This window comes from Papilio polytes, unplaced genomic scaffold (assembly GCF_000836215.1).
Source record: "Papilio polytes unplaced genomic scaffold, Ppol_1.0 DF824047.1, whole genome shotgun sequence".
In the NCBI taxonomy this organism is placed as follows: domain Eukaryota; kingdom Metazoa; phylum Arthropoda; class Insecta; order Lepidoptera; family Papilionidae; genus Papilio; species Papilio polytes.
Genome location: NW_013525157.1, coordinates 5,791,555 through 5,816,689, shown reverse-complemented (window position 1 = coordinate 5,816,689; position 25,135 = coordinate 5,791,555). Strand labels below are relative to the sequence as shown.

Below are 25,135 nucleotides of genomic sequence, written 5' to 3'. Positions count from 1 at the left end.
GGACGACTCATCAGTTTACTTAACAGCCGATGCAATGTTAAGAAACCGATAAGAGCTACTGATATACAAATTACACGAAAAAGGATGACAAAACTAACAAAAACAACTCTAGTAAATAACTCCTTACACATATGCCCGGTTTACATTATGCCAGTCCAGTAGTCGGAATCTGAGTAGGATTACAGCTGGAAAAATATAAGCCTACACTGGATTGTACATATTAGGGTACAGTGTAAGTTCGCACTTTTCCAGTTGTAATCCTAGCTGATTTCAAACATTTAACTGAAATAATGTTTACTGCACTACTCAGAGAGTAGGTGATCCCTAAGGGACACTCAGTGTGTTACATTTGAGAAATCTACACTAAACTGAAGTAACCATAGTCCGCCATTTTGAAATGTTCTAACGCCATGGGTAAATAAAGTTGTATCAAATGTTATACGCAGTACGAGAACATGTAAAGTACGTATTGTAATTACATTATCAGGCGGCGCAGTGCACGTTCGAGCGTACGACGAGTTACACTAAAAATAATTACAAATCCTATCCATTATCAGCGAGTATCGCTCGCACCGTATCACAATTCAAACATAAATCCAGCGATAGTGACATTTTGTGAGATGTCATATCAACTTGTCTCCAAAGTGTATTTATTTCTGATTTCGTTATCAGCTAGAGATAAATTTTTATGACCACAATATCTAAATTTATGTCCACCATTACGATTGTACACAGTTTTACAAGCTTAATCGTTAAATCTAGAGATCTGGCAGCTTTGTAGCCGATTATACCTATACTTTACATGTTATGCATTCATATTTTTTAATGTAACTATTAATTGTAACAGCGTCTTTTACTTCAGCGCCACAGGATAAATAAATTCTTCCGCTATTTATAAAACTATTAAGAAATTTAGTTTCTTAGTTTCTCAAAAGCTGTTGTGTTTACGCTTTAGAATGTTTCTTAACTGATCAAAGGTATAATTGGATTTTGTAAGAATGTTTCAAGAACAACATAAAAAATGTAATCCTATTAGAATGCAAATCTAAAATTGATTATTGAACTTTGATCTTGCCAACATGTAAACCTCTGAAATCGCAAAGTAGGGCATTTTTATTACTATTATAATAAATTGTATAATTCTAATACAGATAAAATAAATCAATTATTAATCTCTAATCAAATTAATCAGACGCTATGGATATAAACAACCAGATATGCGACCATTGTAATTAAAAAAAATATCATAATATTGCCATTAAAATAGTGATGTTTAGTGTTCATTAAATTTAAATAATAGTTTTAATATTATTTATTACCTTCGCAACCTTGTTTAGTAATGTTTCACTCACCATGGGGTAAGTTATATGCATACCTTTGTATAAAACATCCCCTAGGGATGTCGTAAATTCATTAGGGCTGCAATTTAATTAATCTAGAACCGGTGTAATTTTATTTGTAACATAGTTTATATTCAAGTACTGAGAACATGCAATGTCATTAATTTTGTTTTAAACGTCCTAACATGTATGTCCATGTGGAATTGTAAGTAATTGTCTAGTCAAAGGTCCTGATCAATTATGTTGATATTGGACAACAAGTAAATGATCACAAAGACAATTAAAACAAATTATATGATGTAAATGAATACCGGTAGAGGTAGACCTAGTAATACATGGAAAGATTGCGTGAATGGTGACTTGATCAAAAAGGGAGTGTTGACCGAGATGATGGACGATACAATGATGAGCTGACCCTAAGGGAGTAGTACAAGGTCATCCTTTCCCATCATCAACATTATCATCACCATCATCTTCCCCAGATGATAATGGAAATAGATATTTTATAATATAGAAACAATTTTTAGCAATACCGGGATAGTTCTTTTATATTATGTATTTTGTGCAAAAGAAATGTCGAAAGCTAATGATTTCATCTTCCTAAGAATTCGGTTTTGATTTATTAAATAGCTTCGATTAGGAGCCATATTACTAATTGTAAATTCGCTTTTTACAAGAAACTCTACTGACAAGTGTGAACTACCCTCATACTAATGTAAAACAAGTCTTTTGACCTTCTGTTTAAGATTCGGATCATGTTAGCAAATATTATGAAAGTGATAAGATGTCAAATTGCTATCTTTTTACGTTTTTTAAATACCTTAATGCTGTAAATAAATAGTGTTTTGATGTTTAGTAAAATTTTAGTCGGGAATTATTTACTTGGAAATTTTATAACTAACTCCTTTTATTTATTAAAATCTAAGTATGATTAAATACAATAACAAATAGATAAATATGTATACCTATACTGTAATGAATGTAAGAAGTAGGGAGAAAAATAACTCTTTTATGTTTTGGTGATTTTTAATACACATAAAAACACACTTTAAATTAGGGAGTAGTTAATTATTTTTTTTTTTTAAATTTGATTACCACTATAAGATCTTTTTCCTCTTTGAGTAAAAAGAACTTTGTTACCGCGTTGTTAATTGCTGACGTTGCGTTTATTTTATGTCTAGCTGTTGTTATGGTTTGAGGTCATTATTTTGATTCGTTTTTTATTACCTATTCGTGTAACGAGCTCTTTGAATATTTAAAAATTTGGCTGAGTACGCGCCATTGTTCCATATCGTCCAGCTCTTTCTTATGCATGGTCCGTATATGGCGTTATCTTGGTCTGGTACGAGCTAGCGAGGCCGTGGCAAACGCGACGTGCTGGTCGCGCCGCCGATTGGACATTCCGATGAAGTGCGCGCCGCGGAACACTCGCGTCACAATTCTAGTGTATCACGTGTCCGCGTAAATACACTTTTAACTTTCATACTAAATCATAAAGTACCCCACCGTTGCCAATCGAACTGATATTAACAAGAGTGATCAATTTTCAGCATGTGATTTTAATTAATAATTAAGAATTTTCGCTTTATTTGTTTAAAATTTAACGCATTGTATCGCATATGGTTTTATGCGAAATGAGTCAGTGTTCAAAAGATTTAAATTGTTTACAACAACAGCCGAGATTGTGGAATGTCTGCTATTGAGGATCGTGAAATCGGATAGAAAAGTTTTAAAATAGAATGCAACGTTGAAGTTGTCTGTTATGGAATAGGAGTTTTTTAGCATCATATTGTGTTTGAAAACATCTATTTATGTTATGTAAATAGAGCAAACAGTTGTTACCAACATGATTAGCAGCTGGAGTCGGCGACTATTATCAGTGGTGAGCGGAATCGTTGTAATATGCGCGACCGCAACTGCGTACACCACTGCCGCTACGGAAACAGAAACAGGTTTGACTGATTTAATCTATTACGCTATTATTCAAATGATTTCTTTTAATACAAACGATACCTAGTTAGCAGCGTATAACAATCTTCCTAAAACGTCTTTAAAATTGAATGTAGACACTATATTACATGATTAGTAAAAAATTGCACCGTGTTCTTATATCAGTTAAAATTTCAAAGCCATTTCCAAAATAATTAATTCAATAATCAAGCAAGATTTTGTAGCTTTATATACCTATTCTAACACTAATCTTATATAAAAACAAACAGTGTAGTCAGTGGACTATAAATAGACAGATAGGAAACAATACACTTGGTGATGACATTGTTGTCTATAATTTAAATAATTCTGTTTAAACTTTAAGACATTTTGGGTAATGCCTGTGTGCTTGTTGAATGCGGCAACACCATTGGGGCGGCTTTGAAATTATACTGATTTAGTAGTTATAATAAACATAACAATCATGTAACTAAACAGCTTTATCTTCATATTTTCTGTCTTTGCGAATGAACTGACCATTTTAAACAATTGATTATCCAAACTAATTTGTTAATGCTTGCATTTGAATTTGCTGAGATAGGTACTCGATTGCTGTATTTTAGGTCTACCTACGTAGCTTGGGTTAAAAGTTCAGGGCTTTGTTCGTGCTATACAGAACATTGTGTTAACAGTTTGCGCGCACTTTAATAATAGGAAATTGTAAATGAATTCGTAAGTGACTAATCAAAATGTATTGCTATTAATTGAAACCATTCACCAAGTTGAGCTGTCTCGTTCTTGGAATACTTCGTGTATTAATTGTTCTGAATATAAGTTTCATCTGAGGTACTTACCTAGATGTATTGTAATTTGGAGTATAAAGATTGGAAGTTTATTAACAAAAATGTTTTCTCCCGGTTACCGCCATTTTTATGTGTTACAATATTTGAATGTAAATAGACACTGTCAGTCAAACTGTAGTGCCTTTTACGATCTGTTTTGACATTTCAGTCTTTTTAATTTCTACTTATGAGAATCTATGAGTGATGTGGTAGCTATAATTGTTAAATCAACTCTGTGCAAAATAACATTATAAGTAATTTACCTCGTCTGGACTCTGGATTATGAGTCGCCGTAATAAGTGAATCTACATTTGATGTCTGATAAATCGGTACAAGCCAGTAGGATTGAGATATTTGATATCTATCTTGGAGAAGAAAACTCATGGATAATCAATAAGACAAATTTGTCTTTTCCGCACAAATAATATATTACTATTGTTTATAATTCAGAAAATTCATCTGGATACCTTTAATATACGCAAGTGTTTATTTTACTTCCAGTCCTCTTGAAATTGGAAGCCGTCCAAAAATACATTAATAATTCATTCATAATAAATGTATGCTTATTCATAGAAAAGTGTCGATAGTACGATCAAACCCGTTTACAGTGAGAAGGGCATAGATTATAATTTATTATTTACCATTAAATTAAATCCAAACGAAATTCTCACAGTAAGTGTCTATAATTATATTTATAAACGTATTTCGGGAATAAGGAAACGACACACAAACTATCACAATAGATGTACCACAACACTAAGAAGTACAAATGGTTTATACCTACAGATAGGATAAGTCATAACAATAGATAAAATGTCTTGTATTAGCGATTAAACGATTAACGCGCCGAATTTCTTGAAACACCTGTCAAGGTAATAGAAAGTTAATTTAGAAAGATTGCCGAAACATTTAAATAATAATAAAAGAAACCATAGAACGGACTCGGAAGAAATGTAAAAGATTGCTCAAAAGGGCCTTTTACAAAATGATTGATCTGATTATGGTAAAAGCAATTTGCATTTTTTTCCCCTTTTAAAATTTTCTCTTACATGAACTTTTTTACTTCTAACATTTCCTAAAGGAATTAACGGCCTTACGAATAAACGTTTATTTGTAAGGCTGTTAGACTTATCACCAGTAATGAAATATGATTAGTTTGTCTGTTCGACAGTGACATCAGATATCCTGGTTCAAATAACAGTATGCACGATCTAGCACATTTTTTCATCATGAAACATCAATAGTTTAACAACATTAACTATGGACTTCAGATTTGTTAAGATCATTTTAATGAACTAAAATCATATGTCGTTTACATTACGTTATCACAAGCTTTCGCCCGCGACTTCGTACGTGTGGAATTAAAAAAAAACAAACGTAAGTAGCCTAAGAGCTCTTCCAAAATCTCCTCTATATCTACACCAAATTTCATTGAAATCTCTACAGTCGTTTAGGCTACAAACTCTCAAACATCCATCCATTCATCCAAACTTTCGCATTTATAATATTAGTATGAAAAGTTTGACTTCAATAGGTTTTAGGTCTATCGCGTTGTTTATAACCGTATGTAAACAGCGTGACTAGATGTTGATAATGTTTACTCTGAAACATTGTACATTAGGAAAATATTTACTTTCGTAAAAATTTGAGTTTCACTGCTGGGTTTTATAATAGCGTATACGATATAATTAAGTACATTTGTTGCATAATTTATATGAGTAACAAGTTACTCTTGTAGGTATAAGTAAGTTACGGTCCGTCTGGAGTAAAAGTGAATGGCATTCCGAGTCAATGAAGGTGAATCAGTGTGGACGAAATTTCCGAGTCCAATGCAACCGTTTGCCAGCAGCTTCCGAGGCGCCTTGGTAGATGACTCACCGATCGTCTCAGATGAACTAACAATACTTTAGCGAGAACAGTTGTGACTCATTTTACAACACAGAATGTGTTTCGTTCACAAGCAAAACTAGACTAGTTTGGTATGAAAAGTACAATTGAATAAATGTTGATTTACAAATTTATAATTTATTGAAAAAATCTCATGTCGAAAGTTAACAACGTAAATTTATACAGTTTTTAGTATTTATTGTTTATCTTAACTTTGTTTTACGGTGCTACAGTGTATCTTATTATTGGTACTTCCACAAGTCAAGAATGAAAGAGTTTAACTTTCACAAACTAATCAAGACCAAATAAGTTTATCACACTGTATTTTGCGACGGTTCTAGATACGACATTTTATCGATTACAAAATAATAATTGCCAGTTGCCGCCCGGTGTCAACGTATTTAGTTGGAGGTCACGCAACGCCTGTAGTTTTAATGATGATATAAATTTTGGAACAGTTATTTTAGCTGCGCGACAGTTTTATGCTTATACGTTGGAATTATAAATGTTTTGCGTATCGTGAATACAAGGAGACGGAGCATAAATAATTTTGCCTCGTAACTTCCACCGAGTCTACACATCAAAAAAGTTTGTATTCTCTTGGAGAATTGAGTTTTACGGTTGCGATAGTCTAATATAGGAAATATTTATATCTCTGTCTTTATCGTAAAATACGAGCAACAAATAATTTACGTTATTTGTGTTCAGAGAGAAAATAAAGTTTAAAAAATTAAGCGATTAACTTATCTTCCTACGGAGGTCGTTACTCAACACAATATGTACTCTTTGGTCATATCCGTAATATCTGATTCCTCTTACGTATCCTTAATTACACAAACCCGTTAATACTTTCTTCGTAACTAATATAATAAAGTTCCTTATTGTTAAAATAAATTATTGAAAACACCTCACGCAAGAAACTAAGAGTACTCACGTTGTTTATTATTTTTAGTTCAATCTATAAAGCATGTGTTGATATTTTTACGCCCGACGTCATTCTCTGAGTATTCGATAACGTTCGGTTAATTAATAGTTACAGTGAATATCTTAATATTAACTATATGTGTAATTCCTGGAATTAAACATTAGCTTCCTTTACGAACTATGGTCTATTAAATATTCTTATAAGAATTTAATTGTACATTCTTCTATTTATATGACGTTTAATTCTTTAGTACTAAAGGAAGCTGTCAATAGCATTGATTGTATGAATGAAAGGCATTAAATGAAATTATACAATAGAGATGTATACGAGCAGAAATTATCAGACAGAGGCAGGTTACGTATCACAATCAAGGTTTTAAAGAAAACAGTAGATTCATAAAAATGAACCGAAGCTGAATGTTCTCGTAGGTAGTAACCATTCTTGTAACCACTACACTGTGTGTTTATACAAAATTTAATTGAACACAAAGCAGTTCCGAATAACGGATTCGTATAGCGAACAGTGAAAACATACCATTGTGTAAAACCGGTCTCTTTGTCATCGTAACTACGCTTCAAAGCCCGAAATTGTATAGATTTGATAAATGGTACGGCTTTGACAGATGGAGAGTATGAGTTGATTTGATGTCTATAACAATAAATTGAGATGAGTTAGAAAAATGACTTCGTATAGTTAATTTTTATTCTCGAAAATTTCTATTAACGGTATAGGAATTGTCATGTTCATGGACCCATCTCTTACAATTACTGACATTCCGGAAAACCTCAACAACATCAATTAGAAACACGCGTTTATTAAAGTTTATATGAAGTCAATATCGAATTGTGTTTTGCTTTTGCTATTTACCAAAACAAATTATTTATAGGTTGTATCTTTTATGTTCGCTAAATAAAGACTAGTCAAAGTCTACAAATCGTATTCATGACTTTTTAACTTTTAATTAATTTAAGTGACATCACCAGGATCACAAACAGATGTGCCTACAATGTCAGCTGTGGGCATGAGGTTTCAATCGAATTATAAAAAATCAACGTATGACGCAAATTCATATTCTTAAGAGGGACTTATCTATAGGCATTACTGCCTATTGGTGTTATAAGGAAATCCTCGAGTCTTACATGTTCTAGTTATTTTTATGTTATCCTTATAGTAATAGTCAGACAATTTGTCTCGACAAAAGCAAATTATAAAAGATATTTTGTATTCCATGCTGTTGAATTTAAGTTTTACGTAAAAAAAAGAAATAACTTGCATCTATTTGTGTTCGAATTTTTATAATTTGTACACAGTCGTCTGACAGAATGTGGTCCAGAAATATTTTAGTAACCAGATATTTAAAATGGGGTCAAAACTGTGTTGTCTATGGTTTAAAGAGTAATAAATTGAATAGATACTGATGTATTAATCGTGCAATCAATTAGAAAAGTCAACTGAGCGCTGAATCAGACGTAGTGACGTCATTTACTTCATCTTTAGTTTATCACACCTATTGCAATGTGATCTATTGGTATTTAGAGCCAACAGTTTACCGGAAACTTGACGGTAAAACAACTTATCGATAGTATGATCGTTATTGAAATTAAATGTCATTTCATATTTGTATAAATGCAACTTCGTGCCTTTTTATGGGCGTTAGGTGTGTGGTATTGTAGACCCTAGTTTTTAAATGGTTAAGACATTCGACAGATTGTATTCAGTATGTCCTTGTGATAAAACAATAGTATACGTATTGTACCAAAGACTTAGAGCGTGCGAACACTTGAAACTAAAATATCGCACAGCTGTTTAGAGTCGCTTTGATTCCTACGAGCTTATATAAATGTGCGCAGACTACTTGATTTTAAGTTGTGATTGTATTCATGTGAGATTGAATGGGCTGCGAAATAGTCGACAATCGCACAATATTTGTGTACGTTCGTACCCTGCATATTCCTACCGGGTAAATGCCTTAAAAATATGTGATACCATTGATACTTTATTGAAAAAACAATACACGTAGTTACTGTTGGTAAGGAAAAACTGATGCATGTTTTTAGTATTTTAAAGTATTGAATGATTTTAAGGAATAAACATATAAATAATATTTGCGAATGTTTTACCGGGAATTTGTTGAAGTTAAACAAGACAGTAATATATTTTCGATCTACCTTGTTTACCGTTTTGACCGTAAAACATTTTTACATCCGCTTCGGAAAAAGCTATCTGGTATATGAAAATTGTAATTTACAAATTACTACGAATACATTGTGTATTACATCACATTGTATTTTTATCCTCGTAAATGAAGGATTATAAACCTGGGAAACAATTGAAGCATTATTTTAAAAGCTATAGATAAAAAAATGGCCATAAATTTTATTCAGTATTTTATCTTTGTTGCTAAATCTTACTAACATTATAATTGCGAAAGTTTGAACGGATGGATGGATGAATGTTTATAAGATTTTGTAGCTTAAACTGTCGAAAATATCTCGATGAAATTTGGTATAGATGTAGAGGATAGTCTCGAAGAACACAGGCTACTTATTTTTTTGTTTATTCCACGCGAAAGCTATTATAGTTGTATATAAATATAGGAGACAGTGAAACGCTGATTAAAGTTTTACAACCATCTCGTAGCTCCTAAACATTTAACGACGCCTGTTTGACATTGACAATGACATAACGACCTCGCATTTAGTTTCGATCGAATTACGTTTACTTTTGGCTATTTTTAACAAATCAATTGTGTGGTTTTTGTCGTAATTAACCTATGTAATAAAAAAAACCCCTATTAATTTGCATTACAATGTTTAAAATCTTAGAATTAAACTGTGATTCTAATACTAGTCGTCTGTAGGTATAAAGAGATGCTAATATCCGAATAAATAACTAGTGCTGTACTGTTATCACGTTTTACGACGTCTTATTTACAAGAGCTTAAAACAGAGCAATTAAAGAAAAAGTAACAACTGCTTGTCTATATTTTACTATGTCGATAACAACTATGACACTTTTTGTTAAAAATTCAACACAGATGCGATCGTAAAGTCGACCTTATTAAGATTAGCTTCATTTTATCATACGTTTGAACCACCAGACTTTTTGATTAAAAGGTAGATATCTTCCAGAACGAAACGTCATTTATATACTCGTATAAATTTGTACTACCATCCTGTCTATCTAAAGTCTAGATCTACATTTACCGTTTAGATCCCAGACGGTCTGGTAACGGTTTATGTCATGTTTAGTCTATTCAAGCCAGCTAGTAAATCATCTTGTCATTGATAGCTCGTCTGACCAAATGACCCACTACGTTATTTTGCGCAGCACTTTCTACGTTGTTTGTTCACCGTCATTAAACTAACTACGGACGGTACTAAATGTGTGATGTGAAAATATCTTACTCGTAATAATTCCATACATAGAAATCACAGTGACATCGATGCGAAGAAGGTATAGTTTCATTGTAGTCCTGGCTTTGAACCTGATGTGATTCATGTTAAAAAAATATTGGTTATGTTAAAAAATATAAATAAGAACCAAATTGTACGTTAAAATTTGTTACACAGTTTGTATTGTTTAGAAAAATACAGCTATAGTGTACCTTTATTTGAAGAAATATCTACTCGTACAGCCGTTTCGTTAACATCCGAGTTTAAAATTCCATTGCTTGAAACGAGGGTTACGACTATGAATGTGAGCATGGAACATAAATTCTGTTATTGAATTAACTGCGTCATTTAACTTCTACTCAACACTACCTACTCCAGTCGAAGTTGTTTACGGAATAAAAACTATTAAAACACGCTGAAAAAACAAAGATTAATTGAATTTTAAATTACATGAAGAAATTCGTAAGTTAAGATTTTGGTAGGAAATTTATGATGGATTTTCATGTAGTTTTATTGTTTATTTTATTGTAAGCAGTGTTTATAGGGAAGTATGAGTTACGTCATTTTTAATATGCCGTGTAATAGAATTGCCTCGAAGCTGTTATGGTATTGTTCCATTAAAGTTAATGACAGTAAGTGTTCTGTTAATATATCCAGCAGCTATTATTACAAATGCAATCTAATTTGGCCGCTATAATGATATTTAATGGCTTATTTATTTCTATTATTAAATACCGGATAAGATATTCTGGCTTGTTGAGTTGATATATGATTGTTGCAGTTGCCATTTAAGCCATTAGTGAAATCTAAGTCTAGGAAGGTCTTTTTTAATAGTGTGAATGACACCTTTAAACATTACCACCCAAATATTTCTAGAAAGCATAATTTGTAGAACAGTTTGTGAATTATCGGAGGTGTTTGACTATGGGTAACAAATCTATACAAATATTATAAGGAAAGATTTGTATTCTTGGATTTTTGTATATTAAAATAACTCAAAAACTACTGGGCCGCTATCAAAAATTCTTGCACCATTAAAAAACTACGTTTATTTTATGCAGACGAAGTCGTGAGCAACAGCTAATTAATAAGTTTAGTGTAAAGGTGATAGACAACATATTTCCCAATGTTTAGTTAACAGACCCACCATTCCATGTGGGACAAAAACAGTTGGCAGCAATGAAGTCCTAACAAAAGGTTTTGTTTGGTTCTCTGTTGTCGGTCGACGGATGCTGTTATCGGTCCCAATAGGGTTTCTGTGAACTCAGATAAACTTCGTTCGGAAAATAATACACTATAGTAATTTCATATTGTTCAGTGAAAAAGCCGGGTCAGATAACAGTAATTGTAGGACAAAGATACGAGAATTGGATAAATAATAAAATAAATAAGGGTTCATGTCTCCTGTAGACGCGTAGATTTCCATTTGTTTTAGAATGTTACCTGTTTCAGGGCGATTAAAATACTTGGACATTAATTACTGTTGTCCTTATAGTTCAAAAACCACTAACGACCGAAGTGTAATGGTTCAAAAAACTCCTCCCTATCGACAACAAATTGTTTAGCCATTAAGAATTCATTTGTTTTTGTAGTCTATTGAGGTTCCAAATCATAAAAGCATTTATCGATTTATTTTTTACGTTAACGTTGTTTGTCTGTGAATACATATACTTTTTTCTATTAACATTTTTAGTACAGAGCTTTTATAGTGTTAACAGTTCATAAATAAAAAATGACTGCAAATTATAGAAACGTTACCCTTTGTGAGTAAATGTGTGGTATTTTAATTCGTAAAAGTGTATAATGCAAGACATAAAAGCAATGTAAAGTAGACATATATTTTGTATTAGCAAATACACTGACGTAGTGGTATCAATTTGTGCTGGTTGGTACGGGCTGGTAAAACTGATTAACACATTTGCCTGCATTAAACCAAGCTTCAAAAACAGTTGAGTGTGCAAAATATAGGCACTGTATTAACTAAATGATTCTGAACTAAGATCAGCTACTAAAATCTAAATCCTGGCAGGGGTTTATTTAATCATTTTTTATTGTTATAAAATATTGTTGGAAAAGTACGTATTAGTATTTTTATTTTTTTTATTTAGTACTAGATGTAGTTTATTGGTTAGTAAACCCACTTTATTCTAGTTTTAAAACTTCATCGAGAGCGATTAGTGAACGTCGCGTCTACAAGGGAAGCGTCTCATTCTACATAATTTTATCAGCCGGATGGGTATTCTGATACTTTAACAGGGACATCCTGTGCAGCCAACACAAACCGCTCTCATTTATAGTCTGCTTCTGAGTAAAGAATTTATCAATGTTATCGAGTAATTATAAATTATTTATTTTAAAAATAGTATAATTAATTGAACAGTTAAGAAAGGTGAATTTAAAAAATCATAACTTTAATAGGTATAGAAGAATAACACACGGAGTTTTAAACCCTCGTAGTCGAAGTCGGGGGCAGTTGCCAGTTTAATTCTAAAATATGGATTAGGATGCACTCGTTTATACATTACTTAACATAATTGCATTAACTATATCTAATTAACTTTATGGTGGTGTGTAACTTTATTCCCTTGTCACTTTACTACGTTTCTAGGAAAAAATATACAATAAGCTACTGCTGGGGAAATAACATTGTAACTAAATGATAAAGTAAATTAACATCATAACTTCCAAATAGATATAAAAGCAAATATGAGTTTATGATGTACTTCTGCTGGCTTTGTACCAATGAATCAGATTATTTTGGTTGTAAGAATACTATATTTTATTAGTGTCACAGATTAATTATTAATATACTTATTTATTTATTATAAAAATATAATAATAATAGTACATTTTACTGCTACTTATGTATTTTCTTTGTCATCATTCAACATACATTTGTTAGTATACATATATCTCGAGAATAGACACTTGAACAGATACAAATGTATATGCCTAATGTTAGTTTAACCTTACACGATATATACGTCACTATAGGTTTTCTCTTGATGGATATTAATGTTCTGATAAGTGTAACGACGGGATCCTAATCACTTAATTGGTAACTGTCTCTACAGTTCGATTCTATCAATCGCTATCAGCGCGTAGGGGTCGCGTTGTCCTCACGGTAGGATTAATTTTCCGAATGTTGACCGCGCCCTGTCACGCCCTAACCGGCCTAATTAATAGAGCCTTCGATAGACTTGCTACGGCTCATGTTACAACTACCATTAACATGATAACCTGATGTCGAAGCCTTCAGCACTTTTCCGCAAACTCATACTTTCTCCTTTGATAATTATTGTTATTTGATACTCAACTCGTGACAAGGACGCAAATATTTACCGGTAATATGACAAAATGTCTCGTGTAAGACGTTAAGTTGATAAATTGGCAATAGGTAATTTTCCGTATAAGTATCATGTTGATCATGGATGACTTAATGTAGACACTGAGGTATGCATGAGGATACGTATTTATCCGTGGTTTCATCATAATGAGTTAATCGAAAGAATTGCATCAACCAAATTATTATGAGTACAGATTAGGACCTCGTAATAATTTTAGGCACTTAAATACGAACAAAGAATAAATAATGAGGCACTGGACGGCTTATTTTCAGATGCTTACGAAATGGAAGGTCCAATCATCGAACCATCTCTAAAAGAAATAGTATTAGTAAAAGGTCAAAATTTTACAATAAAATGCAAAGGATTCTCCGAATTGGATTTTAAACAACAAGAAATACCAGAAGAAATTGTTGGATCGCTTTTTAATAAAAGTATAACGACGGTTGAAAACACAGACGATATATATAAGTACGAAATTGAACTCAACTTATACAACGTAGATCAATTCGCGATCGGTTACTACGCCTGTTTTGATACCACTCTTAAAGCTGACGATTTATTGAACAATCTAATGGAGGAACCAAAAGACACAGAACACGTCACATACATTTATGTCTACGTAAATGGTGAGATTGAAACGTTCCATAACATTCGAGAACAAAGTAATTTGCATGATTGGTTTATGTGTTGTAATGAATTATATACATTTTAGGCACAAATAGCGTGTTCGCACCCATGAGGGAAGTCGTAAAAACGGGAAACGGGTCAAAGGTCGTAATTGAATGTAGACCTACGACACCGGATATAAAAATAACACTTAAGGGGGTATGTATGTATAAATTAGAAACGTAGATGTGTATTCAAGACGAGAATTAATTTTTCTATTCTTAAAAAGTAATTGCAAGTCAATAAAATTTAAACATTTAAAACAAATTGCTTCGTAAGTAACAATATCAAATTCGAGCATTTAGCTAGACCTATATAGACTGCTAGAATTTGCATGTTTATTTCACCAACTTTATAGAGTATTTACAATTGAGGGGAATTTCTTTAATTAAAATCCCTTTTTTGTTCAGTGAATAATCGAATGATGCAAAGTTAATTTTGTCTTGTTTATGGCTTGCAGTTAAATATCTGACTAATGCTTATTGCAAATGAATAATTTAATACTAAAGCATGGACACCAATGTTTTAATGCTTCGATTGGTTGTTAACAACGTTCTTAATATTCAGGACTTTGCAGACTATGAATATGAGCATTACGATCCCAAAATTGGTTTCACGGTCGATAGCGATTATATGTTAGTCCCGATAGTTCTTGTGACCTGTGATGCTAAGCGAGGAGATCTCGAAGGACAAAAAGACGTATTTGTACATAAACGTAGGTGATTAGAAGATGTGTGACTTTTAATATAAGTGTACCCACCACATGCACGAAATATCGGCCTTTTTGACATCGTTTTTGGATCATAAAATCATGGCCATACATTTATACAGTCCTGTCGTGAATGTGGTTGGTTACATCCAATTCTTTTTCAATTTTTTAAAAATTAACTCTTCTTTATTCTTAATGTTAAAGTTCTAAATGTTGTACAATTGAAAAAGGGTGGATGTAAATTGGTACATATCCATTTACTCCTACTAACCACTCATTATTTATCTGGTAATACGGCTGCAGAGTAACAAGACACCAGAATTAATAAAGTATTCTCCAAAGATTGGATATGTAGTCAAAGCGAATAGGGTCGCTTCTTACAAATGCGAGGGACTCCGCGGAGAGAAATCGTATCTGAAAACTATACGTATGTGTAAGTAGATAGTGCTGCTATCTTGATGTCACGTAACGAGGTAGCTGGTGTGATGGTTTCATTTAGTTTTGGATTATTTAATCGAGTATTTGTTTTGTTGACTGCTTTTAGCTTGTGACTTATTTTCCTTCTTTTCTTCTTCTTTGGTGTGTTGGTCTTTGTTTGCACTTATATTTGTTTAATAACTAATTCACTAACAATTGTAATAATGTGTATCGAATGTTGGGTTACGCGTATAAAGTTATTTTACATATATATTTTAAAACAAAACTAAAATATTTGAAGTTAGTTTGTCCAAAACAACAAAACAATGATTTTAAATTCACTTTGTAGTAGTTTTTTTTTAATTATTATGCTTTTTCTTGGACAAAGTTTCTTTTAGTTTTATTCAAATATGTATATGTTTAGTTTTGGTGTACTGTTAAAGTGGGCAATTAATTTTTTTTAGACGATTACTTTTCATTGACGATGAATCCATATTGTTTTAGTATTAATAGTATTGCACGTATTAATATTATTTTTATTACATTTTCAATTATAAACGTGCAATATTTGTTTGCTTTACTTGTTTTTTTATACATTGACATCATATGACAGTTCTAATGTTTAATCAAATGTTTTCATTTTAATAGTTAAGAAATTTATTTTTCCTTTACCTTATCGCAATTTTAAAACGATACATTTTTATAGTGACAAGTATTCCACCGCCTCAACCACGAATTATTGGCGATTTACCACATTTTATGAGTGGCGAAACTTTTTCACTAAATTGTACAGTTGAATATCAGAGTAATTCCGCTTTGGCGTTAAGTTGGAGAACGCCAAATGTCGCAACGAAGGTACGAATGAACAATCTGTTTATTATTACTAAATGTATTCACAAATCAAATCAATTTGAATACAAATATTGTCTATTTGTTTTAGATTTTACATAAAACTAACGAGAATGAAACTACAGGTGGAATATTGTATAGCAATATAACGGTAGTCAATGCTAATGTTGAAGACGCGGGCGAGTACACCTGCGTATCCAAAAATAGCTACGGACAGAACACCGCTACGTTTACAAAGTTACATTTAGGTAAAACATCTTGGTACACATTTTATAATACATCAATATACATCAAGAACGTGCTTTCTATTTTGTTTGTGAATAACATGTGGCATACCTCAGCATTATTAACTTGCTTTGAAATTATTAATGACCTTTTGATCCATTATTAAATTATCATCCGCAAAATAGAAACACGAAGCTGGACTATTTATGAATTGTATTGTTAAAATGATTCTCTCTTTACAATTATAAGTCAAGGTGATTTTTTCTAATTTTAGAGACTGGTTTTATTAAATTTGAAATGGGTGGAAGAAAGGTCAATCCCATTGAAACAAGTCAAAATCTTATGCAGTTTATGTTTTACATAGAAGATTATCCAACTGCTCGTATTGCTTGGTAAGCATATTTACTTTTTTATTTGTTATTGTACTAATATAATATCTCAAATCTGACAAATCTAAATTTTGCTAAGAATGTTTCAAAATAGGCTAATTTAGGATATATCTTAGAACATTTTTGATCATATATTTTGAAATATATGAGAACAGTTTACCAAATAAATAGCAGTAACTGGAATATTTAAGTAATCACGTTAGCATTTTTTATAAAAAAAAAAGTGAAAGAGAAGATGGCAAAGTAAGAGCCTTAATCATTGGTTAATTTTGCAGCTACTGTGATGGTAAAGAAATACATTCGAATACAGGAAAGTACGACATAAAACGGCCTTCTCCTGGCCATATGAAACTGACCATACACAACTTAAAAGTAACCGACACAGCGAACTATACCTGTGTGGCCACCAACGATTATGATTCCAAGAAAGTTACACGAGATTTAAGAGTCAAAGGTAAGTCTTTCTTACTACCTAATGTTATAAAACCGAAAGTTTCAATGGATGACTAATGTTTGTCGGAATGCACATAAGACCAGAACAAGGGCATAGATCTGGTTGCAGATATAGATGTAGGAAACTGTGAAAGAAGATATGAGCTAAGCAAGTTTACTTTTATTTTTGGGCGGACGAAGTCACACGCAATAGCTAGGTAAAAACTTTATGGAAAAACATTTTTCTTATTAAATTGTTAATTTTAATATTTTCAGCTGCTCCAGTAGTGGACTTTGGGACAAATTATGATATAAAGTCCGTAGAGGGCACAATTACTAACTTAAAATGCAAGGCAATTGGTTATCCTACGCCGAACATTGAGTGGATATTTACCAGTGAATCAGGCGACCAGCAGATATTTTCGGTTCGTATGTACTTAATTCTATTTCCTTACGATCTTATAATATCTTCCTTCATCCTAGGAGTAAGACTTAAGTCATGCTAGAATAAATTAAAACTTGATTACTATTTTAGATTTCGTTTACCGAAGGTTTGAAAAACACCTAACTGTATTCTAACATTGTTTTACTTTTTAGTAGATCCGATTTACTGATTACCATGCCCATTTTATTAATTTTTGTATACGATGTATGTCTGAGGTTAGATATAACTTAATCTTTAGTGATACGTAAACATGTTTTTCCAGCCAAGTAAAATTGTATCCACGTTGATTACAACAACGTCATATGTTCAAATACCGGTACGTGTGTCTGGAAACATCACATGCAATGCATCAAATGCTATCAAATCTGTGACGAAATCAAAACAATTTATAGTACAAGAGCTTGCCGGTGGTTTCGGTATCAAAGACATCGATCGAACTTGGTTTTATGAAAGTCAGAATATTGTTTTGACTTGTGTCGCATCTGTATACGATTTCGCCAATTTAACGTGGATAGGAACTGACGATATGGAGATTTTAGATTCAGGTAAGTTTGGAAATGCCAAAGCCTTTGACAGATGGACTTCTATTTGTGGAAAAACGTTTAGATTTGGAGATGTACAGATAAATTTCTAAGCTGTTTATTTGAAAAACAAAAAGCAATATCTATAAATAGTGTTATAAATATTATCTTATAGGTTTTGTACTAAATACTAAAATATTTTACATACTTGACCTCGTCAGATCTACGGATTCGATTTTCAACAGAGAGAACTTTAGTAGATTTACGAGGTCATTGGAAAAATAAATATTTATAAATCACTGTGCTAACTAAAAATCTCTTTTTTTCAGTGGAATTTTCAAACAATGCGTTTTCCTACGTTGCAAAGTTAAAATTAAATAATATTTCGCCACAAAACACTGGCAATTATACATGTAATGCGGTAAGAAATGATAATACTGAAGAAAGTGAATCAATATTTATCACTGTAGCAGGTATTATTTATTACTTTAATATTTTATTTATCAATGCAACTAAATTGAGTAGACAATTAATTTCTAAAGGCATATAAGCTTAAAAGTGTCAAGTGGAAGAAAGACATTAATACTGTCAGCCATTTTAGTAATAAAATTACCTTTAATATCTGTTTTAGCTAAACAACCGCCTACTATTACGGAGCCTTTAAAGGAGAAGAATGAAGAAGTGTATCCTTATCAACCTCTACAACTGACTTGTCAGGCCGAAGCTGTTCCACCGCCACACATCGAATGGTACAAAGTTAGTGATCAAAACATGATAGAAAATTCCACAGGATACTTCTATACAGAGCAACAAAATAAGTAATTATTTTTTTTAGGATGGTAACCTCTTATCGAATGAAACGAATACTGATATTATCACCGAGATGTTGGATCACAGCAGAGTAAACTCAAGTGTTGTTATCAAACAAATGCTTGAAGAGAACAAGGGAAAATACGAGTGCGTCGCTATCAATGAAGACGAAATAACAAGAGAATATTTTAATATTGCTATTAAAGGTTTCTAGCTAGAATTATCATTTTAAACCGTGGGTTTCCATTGACGTTTTATGAATACAAAAATGTATTCATGATTCAGTTTTTTCACAGAGAAAGGATGGATCAGAGAAGAAGATTCGACAGCGGAAACCCACGGCAACATAAACATGTGTAAAATTTCTTATGATTAACGTTTTTTTTTTATTTTCTAGAAAAATCTACCAACAAGGCGGCTTACCTTAGCGTTATCGGAGGAATTGTTTTCGTATTGTTACTCTTGATCGTTTATCTTGTATGGAAGATACGCAAAGAGAAACAATTTAGGAAGGAACTTGCAGCGGCTGGGTTATTGTATTTCACTGAAGGGGTCACAAAGTCCCTTAACCCTGACCTAGGCATCGATGAACAAGCAGAGTTGCTACCGTACGATGACCGATTTGAATATCCAGCAGAGAAACTTCACTTAGGTATTACAACTTTTGGTAGATATGATTTTATAACTTTTGGTCTTCGAACCACTTACTTTGTAATCTGCCTCCCTAGACAAAGTGACATATGATTAACGATATCTTTAATAGAATCGACAAAATGTGTCAAAATCTATAGGAATGTATACGTTAATGTTATTGTCAGTTCCATACATTTTTGACTTTTCAATCAGCGATTGCGTTAATCGAATGTAGTAGAGACAAAGTAGTCTAAGGGGGCAGAACACCAAACTTAAATTTAAGATTTGTTTAAAAAAATATTGTATTTCCTTAGATATACTTAAAGAGTTGTTATTTCATCACCAAGCTTTTAAGAAAGACTTTGTAATAGTTACGTTTCTATACCCATTGAAAACATTATAATGAATACTTAAGAGCTAAACCGTCAAGACAGTCATGCCCGTACTAAATTCTTTTTCCTTTAAATGCAATCTCTTTAAATAAAAAATTCAATCTTCAGGTAAGCAGCTAGGTGCGGGAGCATTCGGTGTTGTGTACAAAGCAGAAGCACGTGGTATAATAAATGCGGAAGAGACAACAGAAGTTGCCGTCAAGATGGTGAAGAAGACCGCGGATAATATGTACATTAAGGCTTTAGCAACGGAGCTCAAGATAATGGTACATTTAGGAAAACATGTCAATATTGTTAATCTTCTTGGAGCGTGCACCAAAAATGTTGGAAAACGTAAGTTTTATATGAATTATCTATATATATAGCTATCTACGTTTTAAAATGTTTAAACAATCGGAATCTATATATCTTTATATTATGTAATAATACGAATATTATAAAGAGGAAAGATTTGTATTTTTGTATGTACAAAATTAAAATTCTTTTAGCATTAAAAATCTACGTTATCAATGAGTAACATAGAGAATATTTTTGGTCGAAGTCGCGACTAACAGCTATTGTACCCATATTTAGCTTACTCTAAAAAATTAACTATTTTTTTTTAAATTTATTCAAATGATAAGTATTAAAATGATAAAATTATCACTTACTGAAAGTAGGCATAAAGTTGTAAACACAACAAAGAATTATCACCTAAAAGAATAATTTAACAGTTAGCTAGTTCAATTAATGTATTATTTACACTTCATTTATGTATTTTCCTCGAAACGATGCCGTATACTTTTAAATTAGTAGTCATAAGTCTGAGTGGTTTCTTTAATTTGCATGTGTTATGGCCATTGTTTACCATGGATTATGGCATAATGAATAAAACATGGAGTTCGCAAAACAACTAGAAAATTGGATTAAACAATAAAATATGAGACCTATCTGTTTATTCGATTTGAGGAATTTCTGGTACATTATAAAACATTCAAAGAACAGTTTCAACATTGTGACTACATTTATCTGTGTACTGCGAACATTGTTTACTCTGCGTACAAAGCTATCGAGTTAATGAAAAAGGTCAACTTCAAGGTCGTTCGAGATTTGTGTTAGAAACTGTTTTTGCGGAAATGTAAAAAATATAGAGACGTAGGTAAATATAACATTCGTATCGAATGAGTTACTTTAATTGTTAATTAGTTACGACGCAATATTTTATTTTGTATTATAAGTTATTTTTCAAACAACTATGTACAACTACGTTTAAGATAATATCAGAAATTGTGGTATATTCTTCAATAAACATAAATCTCCTTTACTCATACAACCCTTGCACATAATTCAAGCGTGCTATCCTTCGGCCGCGTCTTCACTTAGTTTAGGTGGAGTCGTGGTCAAGCGCTGGTTTATTCATATTAAAAAGAAAAGTATCAAGACCCAGAAATTATAATGAAATAGACATATTAAAACTGTTTTTTTTTATAAACAAAAATGTAATCCACTATGGCATTTTAAATGTTCCAGAAATCTTGTAGATTAAATAATTGATGTATTCAACCAAATTACTTATAAACGATATGCGAACATGCGATGGTCAAACTACGCAGTGGTTGCCGTAATAATATATTTTATACTATAAATGCTCCTTTTACTAGAACTTTCTATTCTCTGCTTAACAGTAGTCAAACATATTCTACGTACGGTTATTTGTACATAACTAATTCGTGTATTTGTTGCTGAAGACTGCCAATCAAAACTAGTTAGAATAGTTGCCATATATACCGTTAAATGAAGTACACACGTTTATTACCCGACAGGTCAAAAAGGAGGTCAAAGTTTTGCGACCGTATAGGTGTGCCTTCGTTTGACCTGTATCCTAAACAATTAATACTAGCAAAAACGTAACTTTTATATTCCAAATATTTATTTAAAATAAATAAAAAACAACTGATGTTAACGGTTGTGTAAAGTTAATCAGTTCTGAAAGTAATTTTTTTAATTTATATATTAATTTTTATAATTAAGATAAATATTATTTTATTTATAGGTGAATTAATAGTGATAGTAGAGTACTGCAAATTCGGCAACATTCACAACTACCTTCAGAAACATCGCGAAGTGTTCATCGACCAGTTAACTGACAACAAGGACAAGAATCTCGGCAAAGTTAACAAAGGTTTCTCGTGCAGTAGTGGAAGTAGTGCGTAAGTAAACTGCCAATAAATTACCTAGATTTCATTTTGCGTCAAAAGTATTAAATCGACTTGCAAATTCTGATCAAATTTTTGCTTATCCGTATTAAAGGCAGGTAGATTTCCAATCAATCATCAAAAAAATACATTTTCAGGTTCCATTCAGACTACTTCAGCTCCAATCATACGCAAAATACCGATAATACATTCCTAAACACAGGAAATACAAACAGATCTGGGAGAAAAGGTACGTCTTTTTAAAAGTCTCAAGTTAGTAATTTATTTTGTTATAAGCAAGACACATTATGATTTCCTTAGGGAAGGCTCCGAGCCCCTCGATGGTGACGTATAGTGAGCTGGTAATGAAATAAAGTTGATTATTTGTTTTACTACTTGCAGTATCAGAGACGGGGTACGTGCAGCCGGAATGGCGGTCCAACTACGAGAGCGATTACAGCGACGGACGCGCGCCTCGGCCACTCTTCTCGCGCGATCTGCTCGCCTGGGCCTTTCAGATCGCACGCGGTATGGAATACCTCGCCAGCAGAAAGGTAGGTCATTATATTCATTAACATTATATTTCCCAAGCATTCAAACATAGTATCATGAATATGATCTAGGCAAGCGTTGCATAAGTCCTTAGTGAACACCCACAGGTCACAAATACATAAGTTTTTTCCTACGATGCATTAAATCCAGCATTAAATCACATAGCATATGACAACAAATAAGCAGAAATAAATCAATATTTATAAGGATGGTATTATAATTTGAACGAATGTCAGGTATTGCACGGCGACCTGGCGGCTCGCAACGTACTCCTGGCTGACGACAACATCGTCAAGATATGCGACTTCGGCCTCGCGCGTAGCATTTACAAGAATGACGAGTATCAGAAGAAAGAAAATGTAAGTCATTTCTCTATTACACGGGTATCGAATATATCTAAAAATTGCCAAAATTAGAAGTCTGACGAAATTTAAATAATTTAATCTTTCCTGTTCGTGTTAAACTTATTTCCAGTTTGCATTTTCAGAGTCCGTTGCCGGTGAAGTGGCTAGCGATCGAATGTATGACGGATCGCATATTCTCTACGCAATCGGACGTGTGGTCATTCGGGGTAGTGCTTTGGGAGCTGTTCTCGCTTGCGAAGACGCCCTACCCCAACATTAGCCCGGCTAGTTTGCTGCAGTGGCTTTCCGAAGGGTATGTTATCGAAGTTTCCAGAAAAACTGTGTCAAATGTTTGTCGGTCGTTTTATTCAAATTTGTCGGAAGTTTCTTGAAATTCTTGAAGTACTTGTAATTGCATCTGGTATTAGCTATCCCCGTGCGGCTTCACTCGTTTGTAATTATTAAAACTTTATTTTATTGTTTACATCTGTATAACATTAAATTGTAAATGCTAATAATTACCGCTACTATGGCAATTTTACTTCATTGCCTTGTAGTTTTTGTCCCTTTCCTGCATGACGATTTTTATAGATTAGGCGCATCTATTTAATGTAGAATATTGTTACTTTACTACTTAAGAGAGGGCGCCACCGCTCTAACGTAAACACTGTCTCCACGTAAATAACGTATTAAAAATTAGTAAAGTTAGTCAAATAGTGAAAACATTGTGTAATAGTGTTCTAAAAAACGAAATAGTGCAGCACAAATAAAAAGTGTAAAATATTTTTAAGGAAGAATGATTAAAATGTGAAAATACAGTGATGCAACTAAGTGTAACTTTCTAAGTGAAATTAATGTTTTTAATAAAAAACAGTGATATAACGGTTTCCAAGCAATATAAGTGAAGTGGTGATATGTTATATTAATAGTGCAGTTTTGAACAATTTGCATAGTCATTCCACCGTCGAATATTTAAAAAAGCGCCATCTATCACAATTTAGCAAAACTACGTGGATCAACAAATAAATCGAACGAACGTTAAGAGTAGACAGTTTATAAATTCTGTCAACAGAGGGCGTATAAGAAAGAAAAATGGAAGAAATTAAAAATATGCTACGTTCATTACAGGAAGATATAAAACAACAAAAAGAGGAAATGCTTAAAATAAAAGAAGACATTAAATGTACTATAAATAGCAATATAAACGAAAAATTCAAAATATTGGAAACAAAAAATCAAAAAATTGAAACAAAACTGGAAAATCAAAAAATAAAAATAGATAATTTTGAAAAGTTTTCTAGAAGAAAAAATTTAGTAATATTTGGAATCGAAGAAGATGAAAAAAACTACCAAGAATTAGAAGAAAAAGTTTCAAATTTTTTCAATGATACGTTAGACATTAGTTGCGAAAAAAATTGTATAGAAGCAGTGAGAAGAATAGGGAGAAAAAGTGAAAAATGTAGGCCAATCTTAGTATCACTATTACCCATCGGACTCAAAATAAAAATAATGCAATCTAAAAGGAAACTAATCGGCACTCCGTTCTACATAAAAGAGGACTACCCCAAGGAAGTATTAGAGAAGCGCAGGGAACTTCAGACAGAATTAACGAAAGCAAGAGACCAAGGAGTAAATGCTATTTTAAAATATGATAAGATCATAATACTCAATGACAAACAGAAAGATCCACAAAATACAAACAAAAAAAGAAACTTATCGGAATCGCCAGAAAACAATACTCACTTGACTTCACCGGAGAAACAAAAACAAAAACAACCTGCAAAAATAAACAAAACAAGCAAAATGGACCACTTCCTCTTGAAAAAAATAACATCTACACCTCCGCAATCTCATTGCTCAAAATACACCACACAGTAGCAACCATGGCCCTCCTCTCACGATCTCCCAAGCC

At 32.4% G+C, this 25,135-nt stretch overlaps 1 protein-coding gene across 1 annotated transcript in view; it reads left to right on the top strand.

The window, feature by feature from the left end:
* Positions 1–2,731: 2,731 nt before the first annotated feature.
* The window catches only part of LOC106100371 (vascular endothelial growth factor receptor 1), a 25,291-nt gene continuing 2,887 nt past the window's right edge, over positions 2,732–25,135 (top strand). The window contains exons 1-22 of the mRNA XM_013279199.1: positions 2,732–3,292; positions 13,938–14,291; positions 14,378–14,490; positions 14,899–15,046; positions 15,245–15,285; positions 15,344–15,473; positions 16,164–16,312; positions 16,398–16,554; positions 16,806–16,923; positions 17,196–17,374; positions 17,629–17,848; positions 18,044–18,342; positions 18,648–18,791; positions 18,950–19,074; positions 19,154–19,334; positions 19,526–19,780; positions 20,262–20,486; positions 22,186–22,342; positions 22,486–22,577; positions 22,730–22,881; positions 23,116–23,238; positions 23,367–23,536. Coding sequence (XP_013134653.1) covers positions 3,187–3,292; positions 13,938–14,291; positions 14,378–14,490; positions 14,899–15,046; positions 15,245–15,285; positions 15,344–15,473; positions 16,164–16,312; positions 16,398–16,554; positions 16,806–16,923; positions 17,196–17,374; positions 17,629–17,848; positions 18,044–18,342; positions 18,648–18,791; positions 18,950–19,074; positions 19,154–19,334; positions 19,526–19,780; positions 20,262–20,486; positions 22,186–22,342; positions 22,486–22,577; positions 22,730–22,881; positions 23,116–23,238; positions 23,367–23,536 — 3,638 coding nt within the window. The 5' untranslated portion in view covers positions 2,732–3,186. The remainder of the gene's footprint in view (positions 3,293–13,937; positions 14,292–14,377; positions 14,491–14,898; positions 15,047–15,244; positions 15,286–15,343; positions 15,474–16,163; positions 16,313–16,397; positions 16,555–16,805; positions 16,924–17,195; positions 17,375–17,628; positions 17,849–18,043; positions 18,343–18,647; positions 18,792–18,949; positions 19,075–19,153; positions 19,335–19,525; positions 19,781–20,261; positions 20,487–22,185; positions 22,343–22,485; positions 22,578–22,729; positions 22,882–23,115; positions 23,239–23,366; positions 23,537–25,135) is intronic.